Source organism: Micropterus dolomieu, linkage group LG08 (genome assembly GCF_021292245.1).
Source record: "Micropterus dolomieu isolate WLL.071019.BEF.003 ecotype Adirondacks linkage group LG08, ASM2129224v1, whole genome shotgun sequence".
NCBI lineage: Eukaryota > Metazoa > Chordata > Actinopteri > Centrarchiformes > Centrarchidae > Micropterus > Micropterus dolomieu.
Genome location: NC_060157.1, coordinates 11,067,463 through 11,088,008, shown reverse-complemented (window position 1 = coordinate 11,088,008; position 20,546 = coordinate 11,067,463). Strand labels below are relative to the sequence as shown.

General features: G+C 41.9%; 1 protein-coding gene across 1 annotated transcript in view; it reads left to right on the top strand.

Moving 5' to 3' along the window:
* Positions 1-2,815: 2,815 nt before the first annotated feature.
* LOC123975072 (adenylate cyclase type 6-like) overlaps positions 2,816-20,546 on the top strand; it is a 41,365-nt gene continuing 23,634 nt past the window's right edge. Inside the window, 4 exon segments of the mRNA XM_046056213.1 lie at positions 2,816-2,912; positions 7,985-8,204; positions 11,166-11,406; positions 11,519-12,458. Coding sequence (XP_045912169.1) covers positions 11,387-11,406; positions 11,519-12,458 — 960 coding nt within the window. The 5' untranslated portion in view covers positions 2,816-2,912; positions 7,985-8,204; positions 11,166-11,386.

Below are 20,546 nucleotides of genomic sequence, written 5' to 3'. Positions count from 1 at the left end.
GATACAAGGAAAACAAAATGGGTCCTAAGACCGACCCCTGAGGCACACCATATTTAACTGGACAGAACAAAGAGACATAGTTGTTTACAGACACGCAAAACTTCCTATTTGACAATTAGGATGAAAACCATTGTAAGGCAGTACCAGACACCCCCACCCAGTGCCTCAGTCTGTCTAACATGATGTTGTGATCAATGGTCTCAAAAGCAGTGCCATGTAAAGTACTCAAGTACAAGCACATAATTCCTAATTGTACTTAAGTAGAGTACTTGAATAAATGCACTCAGTTTCATTTGTCACACTCTACAGTGCAGCTCGAGTGCTTTTGTTTGGATGGCTGTGTAGATGTAGATGTAGTTCCCTAACAAGTTTAATGTAGAAATTGAGAATCAATTATTGTTATTATTATACTATTGGTCACTTACAAATGCTACAGCACTCAAACCAATAGAGTCACTTTTCAAACAAGCCTTAAACCATTTTCTTTTCATTACTGCTTAATCCTGCAGAAACATAACATTTTTTGAAGTTTAAATAAGATCCTACAAGGACTTGCTCCACCCCCCACTAAGAAGACAGATGTACAACATTTGGACAATTTGTATTGTCAGTTAAGAGAACATAGATCTGGAACAAGTTATTGGCTGCGGTTAGGGAATGTCTGACTTACCCCAGCTTTAGCCGTTGTATTGTATGTGTAGCCTATGAGTTTGTAAATTGTAATAGATGCAGCACTTTACTGCATTAAATAGCACTTTAATATAAATAATTTGTACTTAATTTCATAGAATGCCACTTTACCGCATAAACAACACCTCCCTGTCTACAAAACTGTGGTGTCTTTTAAATTGTGTTGTATTATATATATAATTTAATGTTTAACTGCGTTACTTTGTACCTTGTGACGACCTGCCGGGGAATACAGATGGAAAATAGCCTTGGGTTAATTGTATACATTTAACCCAATACATAATTGTATACATGTATAATTTCGTTATACAGCACAAGGCTGCATAACGAAACAAAATTTGTAGTTCCTTCGTGCTACACACTCAACATATAATTAAGTGTAGGCCTATGTTAAAATATGGTAACATATAAAATAAATTTAAACAATGTTATCTGTATACACACCCTGAACATTCCACAGTGCATTTTTTGAATTTGCATGGGGTGAATGTAAACAGCAGCAACCAGATGATAGTATGAAAGTTTCATCTTCACAATAAACAGTCTGACATTTGGGAATCAGAATCCATCTTGACTGCGTTTGTGCACCAAGCATCAGCGATGTAAAACACAGAGTCTACCTCCTCTTATCTTGCCAGAGTCTTGGGCTGGCAGCTCGGAACATGGAACGCATACCAATGTTGATAGGGCAGGTCTCTGTAACGATGTGGGCACAGCAGTCTCTGACTTCCGTTGCTTGGTCAATATGAGTCCCATTTTGTCCAAACTGGCTCTTTAGGAGCAGAATTAAGTCCAAGCTGGGCCAGCATGGCTCCTCTCCTGGCTGTCTTTCCTCACCGCACCCGCCGTGGAGCCTGGTCTGGTTGTTTGGGCCAGGTGGATCGTGGTCTGCTGCTCTTTAATCCAAAAACTCCGTCTTCATCTTCCAGTGACTGTACTTATGTCAGAGGTAACACATTTTTTAGTAATAAAGACAAAACAAAAGTGTAGTGAAGTTTGAAGGAGCTACAGGCTGCTGCTTCTACAAGCGCTCCTACATTGCTGAAAAGCTATGCTGAAAAGCTGTCCCTTTTAAATAAATAAATAAATAATTGTACATGTCCAAAACAAAGATTAAAATATTGGAAAAATAGCTATGTATTCTTGCGTAAACATATTTAGAGGCCTCTGTACAATTGTCTATACACCCCCACAGTCTTGAGAAAAGTCTAATCGGGAAACACAAGTGAAAATACCTGTCTGAGTGGACTATGGGTGTTTGGGGCTTTAAAGGAACCTGTTTGTCCTGCAATTATCTGCATTTTAATTGGAGGCCAAATTATATTTTGACCAGTAGCCTATGAACTTATAATTTATTATATTGTATTGGCAGGCATGTCCTGTGAAGGATAATCTTGCCCAGGATTTAAATTAAAAGTTAAAATTTTAAATTAAAAAAGAAAATTGCAAATAAACTATTCAGGTCATAACTAAATGTCAAAAAGAAAAACGAATTGGAAAATTGTATCTTGAAATGACAAACTGATATTGTGATTTAGCAATCTGTCATTTCAATATCCAAGTGTGAGTACATTTTCCATTTTAATTTTAATTTTGGGTAAAATTACCTCTATACATGTTAACAAGAAACTGACGCAGAGAAATTACAAAGATGTGTTTGAGATAGTTTAGAAACATAGCTAGTTTGTACACCAGAGAGCACTGAAAAGTTTATTTCTGTTCTGTGAAAGGTCCCTCTCTGTATCACTGAATAAAGTCATTATAGTTCTTGTTTTACGGCCCAGGATTACCATATGGTTGGTTGGGTCTCATTCTTTTCAACCCCATTCACAGGCAGCTGTTTTTAACAAAGAAGTGACCTAACATTATCTGCAAGAGCATGACAAACATGATTGCAATGTTGCTCCGTGTCTGTTGGATGTAAAGTTAGGCAATTATGTGCTAAGACGTTAGCATAAGAACTTTTAAGGCTACATGTCAGAACTGTGTCTGTCAGCTCGTAATGGAGTTCTGCTGCCCATAGAGGCCAAACATGTATTAATTCACCTTCAGCCTATTTTAACAGTAAGACTACATAGTGTTAGGCTTTCTAAGTTTAAAAAAATACATCTTCCAGCAACTCCAAAATCGTCTTATGCACTTTTTTACTAGCTAACGTTAGGCAACTTAATCCTAACTTAATTCTATGCTAGCTGTAAGTGTTCTGGAAATTGCTCCAACTGGTAAGCAACCAATTGCTCTTCAAACTATGTCTTGTTTTTCATTTCAACAACTATAAAATGCACAAGTGTAAAGTACAGTTGTTGTTGTTATTTGAATGTGTAGTAAATAGCCTAATTCTGAATATGCTAGCCATTCATTTATGCTAGCTAACTGTTTAGCTAGGCTAAACCCGTCCCAGACCTATATAGTATCAATTTCATAAAGGAAATTAATACTATTTGTTTTGTAACTGTCATTCAACTGCGGGTAAGACAGCATTTAACGTTATTCAAAAATGTTTGTCTTCCAATACAGTTACAGATACCTCATTAAATAGAAATTTAGTTTATTTACAGCTATTTTATTTCTTTTTACAGTAATTAATAATTGTTACATGGTGTAGGATGTGCTGTTATGATATTTACCATTCCTTGACACCCACTGTACATAATTTTGTACATTTCTTTAAATACCATAGATTGTAGCCTATACAGTCTTTTGTTAAACCTGAAATTCTAACTATCATATTGTGTTCCATAATATTTTTTTTTATAGATTTTTGTTTTTAATAAGACAGAGGCACGTGACATGGATACATAAACATTTAGCCACAAATCTTGCTGACGTTCCTCCTGTGACTGTCCTCATTTACCATTTTAATGGAGAGGCTCCCTGACCTAACTCATGTCCACACTCATGTAGATGAATGTAAAAACATCGTTCCCCTATATATGTATACAGAAATTCTTAACATCCATTTCCAGATAGATTATTCATGTTGCCTTGCCTCCACAGCATTTATACCATTTCAAGGTACAAGGTATTGTACCTTGTTTTGTAACAAGATTAAGTTGTAGTTCCCTTTATCCTACTCACAAAAACATGTTATGTACAAAAATTGTGTATAGTAGAAGGGTGAACAAATAAGACAGAAATAAAACATTTTCATGGTAAGGTGCTGGGGATAAATTAGTAGTCTCAACAGCCTGGGGGAGGAACCATCTCTGAAGTCTGGTAGTACAACAGTAAAAACTTCTGTATCTCATGCGAGACAGCAGCAGGATGAATATAGATCATCACTCCAACCAGGGTGGTGAGAAACTTGGGTGTCATAATTGATGATCAGACCATGTCACCGCTGTCTCTCTGCCGTGCCACTTTGCTCTATACAAAATAAGAAAAATCAGGCTCTACCTTACTCAGTACACCCCCCAGCTTCTGCTACAGACCATGGTTATCTCTCCTGTCTCCTCGACTATTGCAGTGCCCTCCAAGCACCCCTTCAAATGGTTCAGAACGCAGCAGGACGTTGAGTTTTCAAATACCCCAGAAGGACTCATGTCACCCCATTACTCAGCGACCTCCACTGGCTACCAATGGCCTCCCGAATCAAATTCAAGTCACTAATGCTTGCATACAGAGTGACTACTGGGTCTGCACCCATCTTCCTAAACTCCATAATACAAGCTTACATTTCTTCTCGGCCACTGTGCTTCTCCAACGAACACCGCCTGGCTCTGCCATCCCTACACACGAAACAATCTCAGCCCCGGCTGTTCTAATCTGTCACATCACAATGTTGGAACAAGCTACCACATGCCATCAGAGCAGGGACTTTTTGATTGCACTATTTGTTAACTCTTACTTCTTCCCCTAGGTATTTATCCCATTGATGCCGTATGCGCTAATCTTACTAGTATTTCTTGCTGCTCTTACTAGTATCTATTATCACATGTAGATCTCTTAATTTATTGATGCTTGTATGTTCCTCATAAATGGAGTAAAAGTGCAAATGAGTGTATAATGTGCACTGTGAATTGTCATTTGGAAGAAATAAGTCTCCTCTCCCTGCCCTGAGGGAAGGCATTATGTATTTTAATTGCAGTGGGCGGGAATGATTTCCTGTAGCGCCCCTTATTACTGCGGAGCTGAAGGAGTCTCTGACTGAAGAGTTAGAGTTGTTGTCCGACCAGTAGTTTGTGCAAAGGATGTGAGGTGTCCATAATTTTTCAGCAGTTTGTGCAACATTTTTCACAACTGACTCGAGAGGCTCCAGAGAACAGGCTGTGGCTGTGGTGGGTACCTACTTTTAGTATTCTTTGGGCTCTGTTCAGGCACCTTAACTCAATCACTGATGCTCAGTAGATGGGTACCAATGATCTCCTGAGTGATTTTTATCACCTGCTGAAGAGCCTTCCGGTCTTGTGGCATGAACATCCCCAATTTGTGATATCAGGATGCTTTATTGCTCCTTTGTAAAAGGTAACAAGTTGGAACTTTGAATGGGAATTTATCCTTCTAAAATTTCCTTAAGAAATACAGCTTTTAATGAGTTTTCTTTACCAGTGTGTGGCACACAGGGATGATGCTGGCTGTCTGTCAAGAAGGAACACTCTCTTGTGACAGTGATATGTTGAAATGTTTTTACTACATGGCCAGGAATGTTATCGAGCCCAGCAGCTTTACTCATATTTATTCAGTTCTCTTCTCACATCTGCTGTGGATACTGACAGTGACCGTCATTCTGGAGGTGGAGTAGACTTTGCAGCTGACTCTTTGTTGAGGAGATCAAACTGAGCATAAAATGTATTTAGCTCATCTGGTAACATGGCCTTGCACATGATGGGAGGGCGCTCCTGCTTTTACAGCCTGTGAGGTTTTTGATTGCCTGCTGCCTACCTTTGGTGTTGTTGGTGTTGAGGCCTCTCTCCAGCCTCTGCTGATGTCTCCGATTTGCATCCTTGATACCAGCTTTCAGTCTCGCTCTGGCGGTGCTTTATGCTTTCTTATCACCTGACCTGGCTAGAGTCCTAACTTCTCCATTCACCTTTATGGTTGTGGTTTTATGTTTAGTGATCACCACATTATCAACACATTTGCTGATGTATGATGTCACTGATGATGTTCCTCAAGATTGTTGTGTCTCTGTGGCTTGTGTCTGTAACACCACCTGTTGCTGCAGCATCTGGGCAGACCACTGCTGGTCCAGCCTCCATTGCCCAAACTGCTTTCCTGAGCAGTCCGGCCTGTCCTGTCAGTCCCATGGCTGCCCTACCAAGCAGACAGGTTTTCACACCTGACCTGTCTCACAGGTTGACACCCCAATTTGTGATATTCCTCAGTGTTGCTCTGCTACCTTGCACTTGCTTTGATCAATGCAATGGAGAAGAAAACAAATATGAACGTATAGTATATACAGACGCCCGAGGAATTTGACTCCGAATTTTACAATGCTGACGATGTACTTACTTACAATACAATAATAATAATAATAATACAATAATAAAATCCCACACAGGCTACAGTATAGAGAACACACATACACACTATAAACAAAATAAATGTAGAAATTCAAGTATCCAGTGGCATATGAAACATACATACATTAAACATACATTAAACCTATATTAAAATAAAATAAAAGATTAAAATAAAATTAAGTTATAACACAGTAGCCACAGTAAACAGTGCAAAACAGTAAACAGTGCAAATAGAGTGCAAATGGAAGTAAACAGTACAGATGGAGTGCAACTGAAAGTAAAGAGTCTAAAGTCCTCCCTGCCATGACTAGGAGCTGTTGTACAGTCTGATGGCCAGGGGGACGAAAGAGTTTTTAAATCTGTTTGGTGGAGCTGGGCTGGGACAGCAGTCTGCCTTACATGCATACATGTAGGCCTGTGCACAGTGTGAAGGAGCATAGTGCAAAGGATGCTGGAATAAATAAGTATTATGTACGGGTGTTATGTACATGCGGTACGTGGATTTGGTATACAGTATATACAATATACAAAATGACAATATGAATAGTATGAAAAGCTCTGAAATAGAAAATGATGAATAAATAATAGTTCCTCCACATCGCTGTGTTTTCCTTCTGGGACTCATTCTGGAGATCACAGCTGGTGGTGTTTGACCGGCCCGGGCTCTCCACAGACACGGCTTTACCTCTAGAGGGAGTGCCGAGTTACTAAAAGTGGGAAAGGGAGAGTGGTGTGAGCAACGGCGCGTCTGGACTGAGGAGAGCTGCCTCAAGCTACCCAAAGTTAGACAGCATGACACCGGAAATACGTGGAGTATGATTTCAAAATAAAAGTTTGAGGCGCTTGGGGTGAACACCATGGGCATCAGGATCACAAGGTCATGCAACAATGATCAATGCAATCAGTGATTTTTAAATGACATGGCTTTGGAGAGTAAAGCTGCGCAGTCTCATTAGTAAAGGAAATAGACCTATTTAAAGAAAGACAAAAATAGTCATATAGTAGTATAATCAATGGCAGGATAAGTCTATTTATATACCTTTCAATGGATACCCAAAGTGTTCAAAATTAAAGAAATAGACATGATTACATTATGACATTTTAATTCATAATAATTTAAATATATTTTCAATTCCAGCTCTTATATTCAAAAATATAATTTATCCAAAGTGTGTTTGTTTAATCTGTAAAGAGCAGGCTGTTTCCACTTGTTTCCAGTCTTTGTGCTAATATAAGCTAAGCTAATCGACTGCTGGTTGTAGCCTTATATTTAATGTGCAGACATTAAAGTATTTACATAGCTCAGTGGTTCTCAAACTTTTTCTGTCATTGCCACCACCCAGAATCCAGCAAAAGTGGATTTCAATTTTTATCAATCATTAACACGGGCATTGAAATAAGACAAAAGATTCAGGTTAGCAAAATGGCCTTGCTTGCATCAGCCTCCCCTGTAGTGGCGGGCGTGCCACTACCACTGTTGAGCTGACATATATCGACACATAACCTTTTTATACAGCCTACAGTAGCCTATATGCACATAACCCCCAGTAAACAGTGAGGTGTAGTTTTTACACTTTGGTTTTCAGCTAGCTGTTTCCAGTCCTAAGCTAAGCTAACCTGCAGCTAGCCATTGCCTTATATTTAAATGGACAGGAATGAAAGTATTGATCCCATAAGTAGGCTATTTCTGACATTTTCAACGCTTCACCTTTACTTGTAATGGCTATTCATTTATATTGCAGCACCCTTCCGTTTACCCCTCCACTGCAAGGGGTTTAATTTGAAAACAACAACCGGAAGTGTGATGTTTGTTTCCCCCCTCGTCTTGACAGTGGTGCTTGGAGCCGAGAGGGTCAAGGGGAGGAGAGGAAAGGGAGTGGAGCGAGAAGACGACTGGAGGAGAGCCACCACAGGGTGACCAATTTAACCGGACCATCCTTGGACAGCTGTGCTACAAATGGTGCTCCAGCCTGGCCGCTCCGACCGACAACCGCACCGAATCGTATTGTCTGCTGCTGTCCTGTCGGGGGACAGAAACAGAAGATGATCACGGTGAGTCCGTCTTTCTGACTGTGACTGCTGCTGCACACTGCGGGCCGACAAATATCATACATTGTCTCCTGTCACACGGACGTCTCAAACGCTGTTGCACTGAGTCGGAGCCTAGACGCCTCTGCCACTTCTTCTCTGGCAATACAGCATTTCTGCCGGAGTGAATGACATAGCTGGCGACAGTTGCTGTAAGGCCTCCGCTTCACACTGGTGGTGGTGGTGTCAAAGGATACACGGTCAGCTACATGTTTTCCACTGGCGACCAATAATAACATTTCTGTGTGTGTGTGTGTGTGGGGGGGGGGGGGGGGGGGGGGGGGGGAAGGAATAAGCTGCATCATAGTGCGTTTATGTTTCTTATTGACAGTCCCGAGGGTTGTTGGTATGGCTACAGTCAGGGGCTGAAGCCGCTTGCAAGACGCATCTGATGCTCATAATGATTCACATCAGCTGCAGATAATTTATCATAACATAACTTTAAACTTAACCACCTATTTATACGCTACTGACCACTATACACACATATGACTGTTGAAAGTGATGGGTTATATACTGCTAGTCCTCAATCCACTGACTGATGCTGAGGAATGTGCAGCAGCAATAACATGTTTAACGTTAGGCTATCTGTTTATTTACCCACTGATAAAGATTGTCAATACACTAATCCTGAGAGCTTTTGTTGCAGGCTGAAGGACATTTAACATATATATGTCGCTGTTAGAGGCGTGTTGTTGTCTTCACTTGGACTCCGGACGCAGCGGAATGGTTTTATGGTCTCCGCTATGGTTGTCACACAGGCCATGGTGTTATGTAACAAGAAGCCTACGCTGTTTGAATGCGGGCCCTCACACACGGCCTGCCTGTGCATGACATTAATACGCCGGATCGCAAACAGATCATACGCACATGATTAAAACAGGGAAAATGCAAAAACGCCAATTCAACGCCTTGCACACGATTTGAGTTCCCCCTAATTTCTTGATTTGTTTTCGCATCTGTATCATCTGGATGACAACTGAGGCGGAGAGAGAGAGAAAGAGAGAGAAATTCGGACTTATCTAACTGGAACAAGCTCACAATGAATGACTTTATGCTTTGTTGTTTTGCTGTTTGAGGCTGTCATGCCAGTGTAGCGGCTGTCCGGTTGAAAATGTCCACTAGGAATAGTCCGTCACCCCCGCCTTCCCTTCCCCGCACCTCTCCTCACGCTAGTGGGGGAAACAGAGAGTACAGCCAAGCACCATGCAAACACCCACCAAGCGACTGGCAACACCGCGACGTTTGCAAATTGTACAAGCTGGCCGACCTTGTGCAGGGGAGTGAGGGACGCAGCCGGGGAGGTGGAGGGGAGGAGGTGGTGGAGGTGGGAGGAGAGGAGAGGAGAGGAGAGGGGAGGTGTGTGTGAGAGAGAGAATCGCGGAGGTGGTGGTGGGAGGGGGGCTGGTTCTCCTTGAATCTTGTCGATCCGCTGCCAGGGAGGAGGGATACGGCTCGGACGTGCCAGATAAGGCGCATGCAGGCAAGATATAGCGAGGAAATGCTATTTTTACAACAACAGCACAGCATGCCTCTCCGGTGAAGATGCCGGGGTCGAGGAGGCGGCGGCAGCGACTGCAGAAGCGGTTGCAGCTGCGTTGCGTTTGCGCGTCTCTCTGCACTGTGCAGAGCACAGGGCGTCTGGAGGCCTGGTCAGATCAGCTGGTAGCACTTGCTCAGGCTTATGTGGACGTTTTAAAATTAAATCAGGACGAACACTGATAAATACACTATTTATATTAACTATAAAATATTCTAGGGTTAATATAGCACTACTGGAGATAATAATACTATAAAATGTGACCAGGTCAGCTTAAACCTACAACTGGATATCAAAGAAACGCCCACTGCAAGTCCCTAGAGACCATTAGGGGAGTATTTGAGATCTTTTCTGTCAGGACTGTAACCACAGTGTATCCCCCCATCTCTGACTTTTTCTCACCCAATATGATACCTCATCTCAGGTCATCTGCCAATACCGTTTTCCAATCTGACACTTCTTTTACCAAATTTTTTAATCTGTATGCCTCGCTGTGTGGAACTTATTGGGATCATTCTCTTGTAATGTAATATGAAGGCAGGCCTACCATGACCGAATAAATGTAACTGACGGAAATGTGGGGGAAAAAAGTATTTAATGTGGATTGTTCACATCTGATCAATACCTCGTGTGGTTATTAAGGACAGTAGTGCATCCTTACTCATACATGAATAAATGAATGTCAAACACCCAAAGGCGCACAGACCAAATGGGCTTAAAAGACACTGCTTACATTACACTCAGTGGCAAGATCCATATATCTCAAAACATAGTGTATCAGATTCACTCATAACAAATTTAAACAGAACACTTTCATACACTGATGGTACGCCTTTAACAAAAACTTAACCAAATGAAATGATTATATGTATGTCTGTGATATAATGCTAAATGGGAAGGATTGATAGCTTGATTTTCTAGTAATTTCTAAACAACTTTTGGTTTAGCGCTGCAAGGCTCGCACATCCTGTCATGCTGTGTCTCCCATTACTGATTTGATATTTGTCTTGACAGTATCCTGTTGTCCAGTGGCATTTATCTGTATTTATTACTCGCCCGTTATCATCGATTGTGATAATAAACAGAGCTTTATCTTCAGCCCAACTGACTTCAAAATGCTATTGTGTGTTTATACCAGAGGGTATTATTTTTTTGCACGGGGGTCAAATTGAGCAAGTTCTTGCTCACCTTTAAAAAAAACTGAATCTGTCGCTGTTTTCAGACATGAGACAAAACCTCAAGTCTATCTGGTTATCCAGGGAATGATGTATGTGCATTTAGCGGACAATGATACATGTCAGATTTGGGGTGAAGGAGATCTTTGCTAACAAGCACATCTTTCCTGTTTGTCACTCTACAATCTGTATGTTTGATTTTTCCTGTAGACGCAGCAGAAGTCTGGCAGCAGAGACTGGTCTTCTCATTAACCTTGGTCTCTGATCACTGGCTGAAACATCTGGAGCTTTGTCGAGCAGCTTGTGCGCCTTTTGACCCCATCCAGTCCTGCGGCCCTGCTGTGTGGCCCCTACAAACCCCTCCTCACTTCTTCAAAATTTTGTCCACAGGGATAAATGAGTGAACCGGCTGCTAGGGAAAGGGCTGGGACATGTACCAGAACCCCAACAGGTAAATGAACCACTCATGCAGGTGGATGGGGGAGGAAATGGTATCAGTGCTGTAGCTGTTATCTGTCTTTGACCCGTTCCTGTACTGAACGTTCCTCTCTCTGCTCACACAGAATGTCCTGGTTCAGTGGTTTCCTAGTCGCCAGAGTGGACGACCGCAAGACTGCGTGGGGGGAGCGCAATGGCAAGAAGTCCAAACGGAAGGGAGGCTCATCTCTCTGCAACCCGCGTTACATGAGCTGTCTGCGGGACCCAGATGCTATGGAGCCTCCTTCTGGAGCCCCCCTCCATCAGCACCACCGCGGAGGGGTGACAGGGGCCATGGGAGGCGGGGGCAACTTCGGTGTCCGTTGCGGATGGCAGGAGGACCACTACGGCAAAAGGGGAGGGGCTCCCGGGGAAGGGGTGGGGCTGAAATCGGTCGACTTGGGCTTTGAGGACGGGGAGTTGAAAGGGAGGAAAGGGGGATGTAACGGAGGAAGCGGGGACATGGGGGATGATGGTCCCAACGGCGCAGCAGGGGTGGTGACGGCTGCGGACTGCTGGCTCAGGGTGGTGCGGGTGTTCCAGTCAAAAAAATTCCAGTCCCGCAAACTGGAGCGCCTATACCAGCGTTACTTCTTTAGGCTGAACCAGAGCTCCTTGACCATGCTCATGGGGGTCCTTGTGATCGTGTGCGGCATCATGCTGACCTTCCACTGTGTCCACGCCGCCCCTCATGTGGCCTATTCGTCAGTCCTGTCGGTGGCAATGGCGCTCTTCATGGCTCTTATGGTAGTGTGCAACCGCAACGGCTTCCACCAGGACTACATGTGGATGGTCAGTTACCTGGTGATCGGAGTCTTGGTGTCAGTACAGGTGTTTGGGGTGCTCATGGTGGCACCCAGGAGCGCTTCAGAAGGCATCTGGTGGTCTGTGTTCTTCATCTACATCATCTACACTCTGCTGCCTGTGAGAATGAGAGCGGCGGTGCTGAGCGGGGCAGTGTTGTCCATCATACACGTAGTCACCACCTGGCAGATCAACCAGGAAGACAAGTTCCTCTGGAAACAGGTATAGAGAGGCTTGACTTATGATTGTTTGATTGTTCTCTTTGCATGTCATGTTTGACCCGAAGTGACACTGAGAATGAACAGAGCGGAAACTATTTCGACAGCTCTACATTCATTTTCCCTTTCTGTTATGTAATTTCTTAAACTGTATATAAGCAATTTATCCTGCGGTTTTTCTGATTAATTAAGTTCACGAATGAACCTCCGCATTTGTTTTACCCCTTCTCACTCACAGATCCTTTGGTGGGTCCATCTGCACAAATGCATGTTGTGTAGCTAGTGTTGTTCACACACATAACTAATTGGAGTGATGAGTGAGTTATAGTTGGACCTTTTATTAAGGTGAAGCAACTAATGATTCAACATGTTTTTATGAGAGTAAGATGAGGCAGTGGCAGTGGACAGGGTTAAAGACCTTAATTAATAAAATAATTAATTACTTAATTAATAGTAGGAAATATACATGATAGAAAACAACATAGATTCCTCGATACATCGAGTCCATATGGTTCAGTTGTTAAATATCCAGCAGACAAAGAGCAAGATTTTCATTCATTTGTAGTCGTCTTACTGGGCACCCGATGAATGCAAGTCCAATATTCACTATTCTTTTAGCTCTGTTTTTGGTCTCCATCAACTCCAAAAAAGCTGCCTTTTGTGCCTGAAAAACTAGCTTGAAGATACTAAACACACTTCTGAGCTGAGAGGTCAGGTGGTAATCCTCTGTGAGCGCATCATTATGAGTGACATACACCGTCATTTATTTCCAGTGTTAATTTAAAAGTATTGCATAGGTCAGCTTTAAATTCCTGCCAACTCATATCCCAAGGTTTTCTAAGCTACCAAATTTGTCATGTAAGAAGTTATACACATTTTTCACTTAATATAATTGGTCAACCATAAACAAATAGGATCCAGCATATACATTTTGAACTCACTAGTAGGGTGATATACTCTCCAAACAGATATATAGCATGTTATATAATACAGTGTATTGTATTATTGCTGAAATGGGGTAAAAATGTAGTTGATTAGTCAACAAATTAATGGACAGAAATGAAATTGTCATCTGTCTAGCAAAAATACAACACATTACTTAGTTTAAGCTTGCCAGTTGTGAGGATTTGCTGCCTGATCAGAAAAAACAAGACATTTGAAGACGTTATGTTGGGCTTTAGTTAATTGTAACGGGCAGCTTTCACTATTTTCTGACCTTTTTTAGAACAAACAATGAATTGATTAATCTCGAAAAAGATCGGCAGAATAATGGAAATTATTGTTATTGCAGGCCTAAAAAATGTCATCAAAATGTGACGCTACTTTAAGTGGCACATTGGAAACATTGAGGTTAAAGTAGTGGCTAAGGAGTTAAACACGTCAGAAAACTGAAAGTTGTGATATATAGTTAGTAGTTATCACTGTAATTTGACTGATCTTGGCACATTGTTCAGTCGCTTTGTGTCCGGGCGCATTTAAAATGTCACCTCTGTCATGATGTTTACGACAGGGTGGTGTTGTACTGTGTGAACCGGCAATGCAGCCCATGCAACGTATATTGCTCTACTGTGTTTTGTCAGCATCTGCGTATTCACATGTACTTTGGGGCTTATGGGTCTTGCTGTACAGTGTGTTGTTTGTGCGTCATGTCAAGGACCAAGGGGCTCACTGAAGGTCATTGGGCTGAACGAACCGCCCCGGCTGGACCGCTCTGTGTGTGTATGTGTGTTGTTGTGTGACAGTGAGAGAATACCATGATATAAAGCAGTATCACTCAGGTCTCTGTGCTCTCACACAAGGGACGCTTTGTACTTTTCTCCAAGGGTGGGGTGATGGGGGGGTGGGGCAGTATGGTGGCTGCTTGCTTTCTGTACTGACTTAGCTGTTCTGCAACTGTTGTCTCCTCGGGGAAAAGTTATCAAAAGCACAATGGGAAGGCCATTACATGAAAACAATAGGGGGATACAGGACTTAATTATGAATCACTGATTGTCACTGTAATGTCTCTGCCATCACCATAAGGGATGTAATCAGTAACATATCCTTTCACGTATTAGTATAATCTATTCTTAGAAAACAACCCAAATAAGACACTTAAACATGGACCACTTTGTGGTAATATTGCGAGTGTTTATTATGAAGTAATAACTGAAGTTAGGGACCTGTGGGAACTCTGTAATGCATGATAAATTATAGTGTAATCCATCACATGCTCCAACATTGTTTGCCATTGTTAAGTGAATGAATGTCATGAGATAGCTGCGGCCCGGCAATGCTGTTTATTCTTGAGGTCGCCTGTGTATTATGTAAAACAGTGTCATCAATCACTGCTTCACGATTGTGTGCAAGTATTTCCTCTTTCTCCAATAACTCATTAACCTCACTGGGTTTTTCTGTTGCTGTCGATGGGTACGGATAATGATAAAGTTGTGTGTGAGGAATGATGTAACTGTATCTTTTCATTTGCAGACACTGCGGATTTAAACGGGCAACTGAGAAGGAGTCTGTGCAGTTGAGTTGGGTCAGGTGGTTACTGTTGACTGGGACAGTAACTAGATTCTGGATGTCTGATTTCACACGGGCCTCTCTTCTCTCCAGACGTACGAGAAGCTGATTAATGAGGCCAGTGGGTTAGAGTTAATGTCAGTGTTGGCTATGATCACCCCATCCGGGTCAATGTCAATCAAATCAGATCAAACCACACTCATGCAGTCCTGATGAAGCAGATTAACTGAGTTTTTGACTGTTAAATTTTGATAAATTCATCAAGATATTTATTTACAAACTTTCATTTTGGTTGGTGCGTATGCAGTCAAAGAAATAAAAGTGCTGGATTAGAAATATCTTAGATTTATGACCAGTTGTCTGTGTTATGGATATCTGTGGCTTTAAAGATGACGGCCTTCAAATTATCAAGCTTTTGTTTGTTGTGCAACATGGCATTCAATTTATATTGTGTGTAGTTACTTTCCAGCCACACACACTTGTTACTGTAGAATAGATACCAGACCTATCTAAACTGACATTTTGACAGGCAAGCTGCCTTGTAAAATAGGTAAAGTACTTAAGTACATTGTCGGTGAGTTACAGTGTACAGTCCATAACACAAAACAAGTAAAACACGTGTTTGAAATCAGAGACATGTATGACCAAAATAGAAGTCTTGACAGAATGTGCTTTACAGGAAAATAAAAGACCAACCTAACTCAAGACATAAACAAAGAATAAGCTGAAAACAGAACAGTAGTACAAGTAGTTTGTTTACTTTAACATTTCTTGACCAAAATATGCCGCACTATAATTGCAAAAATCTTATTACAAAATGTTGAATGTGATGTTTGTATTGGAAATGGGTGTTGGTATGAGTAATAGTATTCTGAGGCTCTTGCAGACATCTTGGCGGTGTCTGTCTGCTACATGAGAAGTATTTAATTTTCATCTCTTGAAATTTATGGCCCTTAATCCCTTTAAACCTTTCAAAACACATGCAGACCATCTGGTTGTTTCCTAAGCTGTATTGCTCTTGGCGATGGTTGGTAGGTGTGTTTTCACAGCTGCATACGGTAGACTCGTGTGTCTGTTCTTAGCTTCACTTTGAGTGTCTTATTCTACACACTCACACCATAAACAACAGTATTTTGGAATTTGCATCGCCTTGGTATACTCAGGATTGATTTCAAAAGAACTATCTATCAAAGCTGTAACATGTAAAATGTATGGAGACGTCCTGTTGAGCTTCATCTCTGCTGCTGCTCCCTGGGTTTTCTGTGTCGCCATGTCTACGATCCTCAGACTCCTCAGCTGAAATCAGTTTGACAAAGCAGTACAGTACCAACTCATGTGCATGTGCATGTCCCACCCAGCAGCCACCCATCAATACACATACACACCATCCCATGCTTTGTTATGGTTGTCACCTTCCCTTCTTGTCTCTATTGAATGTTTGTCAGCATTGCTGCTGTTGGTTTTTATTTGGGAAGTAACATTCCAAAACTATTGTCCTGCCTGTATGTGTGGGAGTCCATTTGCGTGTGAACATTAACATATACAGTCACGCTTCTGTCCCGGATTAAATCAGAAAAATGCACAAGTAAAGCCCAAGCACGTTTCCATACACACTTTATTTTGCATGCATGCTGATCACTGCTGATACGTTTGTCAACAAAATTGTTGGATTTTGTCACTGAAGCTTCTCATTATTCTGCATTCTTCACCCCAGAGCTATTTGCTTTATGGCCTCCGACACTGGCTAGGATTGTTGTGTGGATATTGTTGACACAAGTGCTGTGAGAGGTCAAAGACTGATTCCTAAAAATACCTGGCCCTCAACGTTTCTGTTGCGTCACATGGAACAGTCACTGCAACAGGCAGGTCACTTTAACTCCCTTTTCTCTGCATACGTGGGGCTGCGTTTTCACCTACACTTAACACTACCCTGGTGCAGAGCGAGGCTAATACTGTATATACAACGATTTCTTTATCTTTTTCTGTTAATGAAGCATAACGTAATGCATTTCTGCTTTGATCTTTGACCACGGCAGAGATGGTTGCTTAAGCCCCTAAAAGCCCATTAAACAGCACAGAGGGCAAATTAGGCCTCCACGTGGGTCAGGGGACAGTCAATATGTTTCACTGGTCTCCTTCTCAAGCTCCCGCTAAGTGTTTAAAGTGTGTTTTTTATTAAGTAGATAAGATAAGGGAATAGAGTTTAAATAACAATGTGCTGCTCCTGTAGCAATGCTCTTAGTTTATACGCAAGTCCACAATACTCTGACGTCAAGCTTTCCAAATGGCTGTTTACTCAATTTTTAAATTTCCAGGATGTTATACAGAGAATAAATGCACTTTAATCAGCGCAAATCTCACACAGTATCAACTATATCAACTGTATCACAGTTTCTCAGCAGCTCCCGGTGCTAGAATAACCTTGTGTGCATCATGCATCAAGATGGGAGACTTGGATCCCAGTGGAGGAAGTGTCAGCCTGTGATGATCACCTGTGCAAAGCTACAGCTATAGAACAAGACACCCTGTATAAAGGAAGGAGGGTGCAGCAAGGCATCATGATCGGAGGAGAATCCGATATTCTCACCACGCAGTCCGTCCACAGCCTCCTTGATAAATAATTTGTGCGTTTAACGCGCCAGCAGCATTTTAACGAGAATACCTGTCACATGTACACTTTGCTCGCGGGTGCTGACTGAAGGGATCACACACACAAACACACACACACACACACACATAAAGAAAACACACCACAGCTTTAACAAAGGTTGCAGTATATCAACATAGATACACCTTAATGTTATATGATCCCTCATTACGTAAATATGTCTCTTCACTCGTTTGTCACTGCTTGTTTTTACTTGTATGAGGATTACGTGGATTTAGACACACAAATACGCACCCTCAGACACACATACCACCACCGCCAATCTGTGGACCAATAAGAGCGCTGGAAAATGAGTTTAGCATCACTTCTGAGAATGATGGGGAATAAACGGCATTGCTAAGTGTCTCCCTCAGTGCTTGTGTTCAGCTGGTCCAGTGGTTGCCATGGAAACAACTACGACTCAAGCAGCCGAGACCCAGTTCAGCCTGCTGGTGTACAGTTTGGTAACCGTTGCTTCAAGTAAAGACATAAAAAAAGGGAAAGAAATCAGGTCAAAATTGATTTCTGCTGTTCACTTCTCCTTCTTAGAATCTGAAAGCTCGAAGAGCGGGCGTTGGAGGGGTCTGAGCTTTCTAGACATGCTGCTGTTTGGCTGCTCTGATAGATTTGTGCTTTGTTTTCCTCCCCCCTGCTGTCGAAATGAGATGGCCCATAATTAAACATGGCGATGACAGAGGAGAGGTCATATGAGTGGAGGTGGTGGGGAGCCGAGAGGAAGGGATGCACAGGATGTTGTTTACCAGTTGTCCAGTTCAAGGAAGCTTATCTCCGGTCAGCTTGCTATGACTGTGCATTTGTAGCCCCAGTAATGTAGAGATGTGTTTTTAAACCTCAAAGATGCACAAGCTTTTTTAAAAACTGGGGGGGGGGACACAATTCAGGAGGAGTGAATGTAACAGGTCAATAAACATAGCTTATCTTTTATTTATCTTTTATTATGTATCTTCTTTTGGCTCTATGTGTGTGTTTTGGGGTTTGTGTGTGTGAACACGTTCAGCGTGGTTACGTAGGTACGTGCGTGTGCGCGCTGGTCAAAGCCTTTTCCAGCTGACAAATGTTTATAAAAGCTGTGATTTGTAATTTGAACGTGATGTAATTGTTATATCCTGTTCTATATAAAATCAAATTCATTTTGTGTTAGTACTGCTCCGATCTGAGATCGCTAACCCAAGTTCTTAATACGTTTCGTCGTGGAGACGGGCTAATGTCAGAATGATGAGTTAGCTAGCATAACAAAAAATAACAAATTAAATTAAACAATTAGAAAACCAGCAATCAGATTAAATTAGGTAACCAGAAAATCCATATTTAATTAATTTAATCAATAAAAAAAAGAAAACCACAGTATCACTTCACATTAAAGGGTAATTTTGGTATTTTTAAACTTGCGCCCTATTTTCACATATTTTGGGGTAGAAATGACTGGCAGGTACAAAAAGTTTTGGAATCCGTGCAGTTGTCGGCAGCCGCAAAATGGCTGCAGTGGCTTCAACGTATTCCTTTTTCAAAATTACATTCACAAAAACTGCTTCTTCTTGCCACCGACAGGCTCAGACATCAAGGATCCCTAAGAGTAACACCCGGTAATACCCTCTGAAACAGAAGTCTTGTAAAAGGACAATTGTCACTCTGAAATCTCTTGAGAAGCGAGCTGTTGCAGGAAGACGCCAGTGAAAACGTGAGTCAGTGTCAGAGAGGAGCAAAGGGCCACAGGCCCGACTCTAACCTGGGCTGCTGCGGCAAGAACTCATCCTTCTTACATGGGGCACGCACTCTAGCGGTGAGCTAACCGGCGACCCCACACAACAAATGTTTTAAAATATGTGAAAATAGGGCCCAAATTTAACAATAAAGATTGCAGGTGCCCCTATCATTGTTTTTAATTAATCAAGTATTATTTCGTTGATTCGTCGCTTCATCGAGTAACCGGATAAGAAATACTTTTGCTTGGCGCCCCAAGTATGGGGATCACCTGTGTAACTCATATCACTGTAACGTTACAACCCAAACAACAAATGCATGATTATACATTTACTAAAAAGTGTGCCCTACCATTGTTAGCCTTCATCTCAACTACCATGATTTACGATGCTAGTTACATGAACGTTACCTTGATTCCTGTCTGCTCTGTGGACTCGATGTGTAGACTGGATGCTTTCTGCTCTGATGCTGAAGCATTGCCGTCGTGCTGTTGTGGTATGCTAGTCATAATCATAATCGTTTCAGCCCTAGTTTAGATGCATTAAAATTACATTAACAGGCAATGCTGTAGTATTACCAGAGCAACCACACTATAGACTCAACTTAAATACATTAGCTAAACTGGTGTGAATGAACTATAAGGCTTTGAGGCTAGAACCTTTCATTGTACAGTAGATCGATTCAGGACTAACATTTTCAAAATAAACATTTAAACACTGGGAAACATCTCCATACCTGTGGTTATATACAAATACACAAAAGCATCAGCTGTGTATGTTTTGCAGGCGTGTAGGCTATTTTGTCCTTTGCCAATCATATGCTTGGTTTACATTCCTCTAATGCTGACATAACTCTTTTTAGAGGCTTTTTTGTTTAATCACAGCAGTTATCCCTGAACCTGTTGTCTGCCCACAGCATGAAAAAGCCTAGCGTCCTAGCAGGGATCCCATGCGTTCCAGAAAAACTTGATAATATTGTGAAAAGGAGCTTTATTCTTTCAAGCTCCCGTCTTTTTAGGCAGATTCTGTCCTTTAAATAAAAACTCTTTTGCAGCTCCAGTGCAAGAATACTTTAGTAGTCACACTCTCTCCACAGTAGTCACACTCGCCTTGTTGCCAGCAGAAATGTGCGTGCTGTGTAGTTTTTCACTGTTGGGACCCCCAGCACGTCCCTGTCCATGTTTACAGAAACATCGCTGAGGGAAAAGGAGTTTAAACC